Source organism: Urocitellus parryii, chromosome 4 (assembly GCF_045843805.1).
Source record: "Urocitellus parryii isolate mUroPar1 chromosome 4, mUroPar1.hap1, whole genome shotgun sequence".
Classification (NCBI taxonomy): Eukaryota; Metazoa; Chordata; class Mammalia; order Rodentia; family Sciuridae; genus Urocitellus; species Urocitellus parryii.
In genome coordinates, this window is record NC_135534.1 from 98424112 (window position 1) to 98428955 (window position 4844).

The 4844-nt window shown below is 37.6% G+C and overlaps 1 protein-coding gene across 1 annotated transcript; it reads left to right on the forward strand.

Annotated features, from left to right (window-relative positions):
- The first annotated feature begins 373 nt into the window (after positions 1 to 373).
- Positions 374 to 4025, forward strand: Pou2af3 (POU class 2 homeobox associating factor 3). The gene is made up of 3 exons (XM_077797722.1): positions 374 to 422; positions 1841 to 2070; positions 3410 to 4025. Exons 2-3 carry the CDS (start codon positions 1864 to 1866, stop codon positions 3776 to 3778), a joined length of 576 nt encoding a protein of 191 aa, XP_077653848.1. The 5' UTR covers positions 374 to 422; positions 1841 to 1863; the 3' UTR covers positions 3779 to 4025.
- Positions 4026 to 4844: the final 819 nt, after the last annotated feature.

Sequence of the window (4844 nt, forward strand, 5' to 3'; positions counted from 1 at the left end):
CCTCACTATTGGAAACTAAATAGTTTAATAGGAAGGCACTTTGTTGAGTTTTCTCAAAGTGTTACATTTCTGTAACATAAAAATTATTTTTATCAAAATTAACAACTTAAAAATTAAGTGTATCAAAATTTAATATTAAATTTCTAATATCATGAAAAATACCCAAGCAAACAAAAAACATAAAAGTTGAATCTAAAAAAAAAATATATATATATATAGCATTGGTTGTATTTAAGGGAGACAACCTTTTTTAGAAGAAAGAATCTGGCTTACCTTACAGCAGCAGGAAACAGTTCCCGTCCGAGTCTTAGCTTTCCCTGTATGATATGCTTCTCTTTGCTTCATGGTCATATTCTTGCTTTGGCAGTTGTCCGGAGGCACCAGTATCCACCTTTCAGATCCAGTCGCACCATCTTCTGCAGGTCAGTACAGCCCGCATTACAGTTCCCTTAAAAACTTTTTCAAAGGTCCATCTCAAAGGTCTTCCAGTGCTTGATTCAGGGGTTAAGATAGGCACCACCATTTAATTGGAATCCAACCAATCAGAAGGTGAAAAAGGCATAGTGACTCCAGATGCAAGCCCAGCAAGGAAACTAGTGCAGGTTTTTGCCCTCATTTCTGAACTGTCTCTTCTCTGCTGCCTGTTCTGTCCCAAGACCATGTTCTTCACATTTATCCCAGTTTTTCATCTGCAAGTAACCCAACTTGACTACAAGATGAATTTTTTTAGAATATGTTATATATATATATTTTTAATGCACTAGTAGTTGGAATATAGAACATCCTGAGACACTAAAATATGTTTTTGTTCTTGTTCATTTAGCTTCTAGCCGACAGGGGCTTCCCTCCCCCTTCTTTTCTCTCTTCCCAGAAAGCAGTTCAAACAAGTGTAAGTTTTCCCAGCCCAATATGAATAAATCTATTACATAAACAGTCCTTCCTATGCCACTCAGCAGGTAAGAGTTTAAGAAGGTCATATATAAGAAAACCTGTGCTGATGGGGGTTCCCACTGAATGTGTCACTCTAACTTAAAGGAACTTGGGATTTAAAAAAAGAAGAAGAGAGAAAGAAAGAAAAATTCAATATCCTTGAGCCCCTTTGGTGGGCATACTCTAAACCTCTCTTCCTTGAGCACTTAAGGATAATTATTACATGTCAGTCCTATTAATACTAAAATGGAAAAGGAGTGATGTTTCCGAATTGTTTTTGTTTTGTATTTAACATGGTTTTCAGTGTACTCTCCTGTTAACACGTCCACTAAGAAAATGCTTTGCTTTTTGTAATTTTAAATAAGTAGTACTGTTTTCCATAAAGAAGTTTCTGGTTTCCATTTTTATCCTTTGCATCGTCATTCATGTCACTACTCAAAACCCTCTCCTCAAAATTTAAATTATTAAGTGTGAAGACAATAACCCTGAATCAAGAGAATTATTTCCCACAGCATCAGAAGTTTTCTTAAAGCCTTGAACATACCTCTGATTTACTTCTAAGAGGGTTACCTGAATTACAGATAGGGGCAGGCTGTCGATGCTTTTGTAGTCCATGACGGCAGAGGCTTGAACCATTATTCCACTTTGACACTTGGACACAGGTCAGGCCACCATGCCTCATTTTTACCCTAGCCACACTGAAAGCCAATTGCCACAATGTTAACCAGATTCATTTCACTAACACTTGAATTAACTAAGATAACTAAAAAGTTACTGCCTACCTGTTTACTTTTCTGGAATTTCTTAAGTGCTTTTCCTAGAACAGTAACTCTTTAAAATTTTGAAGAAAACTCCATTCAAATCCATTTTGCAATTTTGCAAAAAAAAAAAAAAATTCCTTCTCTTCTAGGATTGTATTTTGAGCCTGAATCGATGTCTTCCACACCAAATTATTTTCAACCCCGAGAATTTAACACTTGTGTTTCTTGTGAAGAAAATCCAAGCTGCCTGGACCAGATCTTTGATTCCTATCTTCAGACTGACACACTGTCAGAGCCGTTGCCCAACTGCACGCAAAGTCCTCCACACTATTTCCCAGACAGCTTCCCGGCCACCCCTTTCTGCTTTAACCAGAGCCTGGTAATTTATCTTCATTTTTTATACAACCTGATTGTTGCTAACTCTGGGGTAGTGATGCTTTGTAAGAGTTTGCGTCATCTCCTGAGAAATTATACAAAGTCTATCAACAAGGAAACCATCCAGAAACAAGGAATCATTTAAAATTCAATGTATAAAGATAGTCACAGTTGCAGAGCATAAGCCTTTGGATACACAATTATGATTTTCCAAGTAAGTTGATATGTGGCAATAAAAAGGTTTCCTGGTAATACTTAATGTTTTTTAAATTGTGAAGTTAAAACATCTACTAATTTAGAAATCGGTAGTTTAAACAATGGCCCTTGGATTTTTGAGATCTTGAAAACAGGATTAAGGCTGCTTGTACATACTATGAAATTTAATTCAGATAAAGGGGTTTTGTTGTTTTGTTACTGAGTTGACTCCAATAACTGGTTATTTGGATCTGCCGTAGGCATAGGAACTCATTTGGGTCTGAGATGGTTAGTAAAAATGAAGCCTAATCTTTTAATTAATTTGAATTTTGTGTTCTAGGTAGATCTCAAGTGTTTGAAAATGTGTCATCTTTTTAAATGAAGTAAGGTTTCTATTAATAGATATTAGTTATTTTAGAAACTCATAATTTTTAAAACTTTAAAGTGTTTCTTTTTCTTTTTGAAGAAATTTGAATACTTTTTTATTTTGATTTTTTTCAGACGTCTATATGGGCATCAGACTAAATTTTAGAAGGAATTGAAATTAACACTACAGAATATGCATATTATCATGGGGAAAATACTGGGCCCCAAACACCTATTGCCCTTCTAAGAAAGCCTTCAAGTTTCTTGGTGACTTGCATAAAGAGAAGGAAGTGTGTACCTTTTTCCTCAGGGAACAAGACTTGTGTGATGGGAAATAGCCCAGAGGCTGGGTCCTATTGGATTCAAGTTTTCCCTGGGCAGATTCCGTGTTCACCTGGTTCTTCTCCATCAAGGGTGTGGAGAAATATCCAAGGTGCCACCTGCCCCTTATATTGTGGCAAACAGCAGGATTCAATATACAGGTGATCCAAAGCACAATAGGATTTTGTGGTTTAAGAACAAAACATCCTCTAATATATGGTAATAACAAAGGAAGCCAGTAAAGCAAGGCAATTTATTGTTGGAAAGAAATAGGTAAATACAGAATGTGGTATCATGAAAATATGTAGTCAGCAAATAAAATTACTTCTGCAGACTTGGGTTCTGTGTTTGGGGATTTTACCCCTAATTTTCTTACTCTGTGTGAATAAATCCACGGTGCTTGCTTCTTTTGATCCTATTTAAGTTACTGAGCTCTTTGCTCCTTGGTTTTCACTCTCTAGACCCCAGGATCACCTTCAGATTCCTCCACTCTCTCTGGCTCCTTAGACTACAGTTACTCACCGGCTCAGCTGCCTTCATACCCTCCGGATAATTACAGTTCTCCCCCTTATCTGGACACCCTAAACCATGGCCATTCTCAGGAAGACTACTCCTACCATCATTTGCCCTCGAATGCCCAGTACAACTGCTTCCCTGCAGCCCCAGCCTCTGTCTGCTACTGCGCATCCTGTGAGGCGGAGCACTTGGAGGCAGTCAGAACAGCTGAGTACTTCTACCCCAGCACCGACTGCATGGACTTCGCACCCTCGGCAGCCACTGCCAGTGATTTCTATAAGAGGGAAACAAACTGTGACATCTGCTATAGTTAATAGAAACGACACTTATTTGGAACATGGCATGGGTATAGCTACTTTTTCTACCACATCTAGATAACACTTTGTTTTATGCAACCTGTTAACAAAATATCACAGTTTACATGTCACTGTTTTCAATTTTCTGATGCTAATATAGGTATTAAGATGAAGTCCTCAAACCTGGTCATAGTACCACGCCTGCTGTACAAAAAATTGTCAACTCACAGTTGACATTTTTGTAGGGAATGTTCCATTGTTTTATTTTTCTGTATAATGAACAAATTCTCTCTTTTTTACTAATAAATAATTTTGCATTATTATTATATGCTGGGTTATTTTTTAAATTACCAACAGTAATTTGACTTGATTTTTATCCAATAGGCTAGGAAATTGATCACTAAACTTGAGTGGTCTCATCTTATTGATGATTTTAAAATTATTTTAGTGTGCTGAGATGCATGAGATGGAGGTTAGACACACTGTGAAGGTAATAAAGAGAAAATCCGCCCTGCCTCTAAATGGGGCTATTCATCAAAGAGCAGCATCAGAAAAAGTCATGGACTCATGTTTGCATATTGATTTATAGGACTGACTGTGTTGTTCAAAACTGACTTTCAGAATTTACTTCCTCCAATTAATCTGTTTGAAGAAACCCACTGTCTTTCAAGGTCCAGAATTACTTCAGCTACCTGTGCTAGACTTTACTATTAAATCTTGTTCACTGAGGACAGTCAAAGAACAGGATTAATACCTGAAGTGAAGTCTTGAGGGGCATTTTCCATGTCCCAAGTTTCAGCATCATGGCAATAATAACTGACACCAATTAACACCATAGCCACCATTTTTTCGCCCTTCCTGTGAGCCAGAATTGTCTGAGTTTTCTGGCACGTATCTCATTTAGTCTTCATAACAACATTGATAACAAAATGAGGAGTTTGAGGCTCAGAAAGTTTAAGTCACCTGCCCAGAGTTACCCAGCCAGTAAGCACCCAAGCTTGGGTCTGAAGGAATGCAAAGCCTGCTCCTTCCTCTCCAGTGGTTGAGCTACTCCTTACAAAAGACTGTTCAGGAGCCTATAGGA

What these genes read in the sequence shown, in the direction of transcription:
- Pou2af3 (XM_077797722.1), top strand. Translation starts at nt 1,864, where the DNA reads ATGTCTTCCACACCAAATTATTTTCAACCCCGAGAATTTAACACTTGT. An exon ending in TCTGCTTTAACCAGAGCCTG is followed by an intron (nt 2,071 to 3,409) that starts GTAATTTATCTT and finishes TTCACTCTCTAG; the next exon opens with ACCCCAGGATCACCTTCAGA.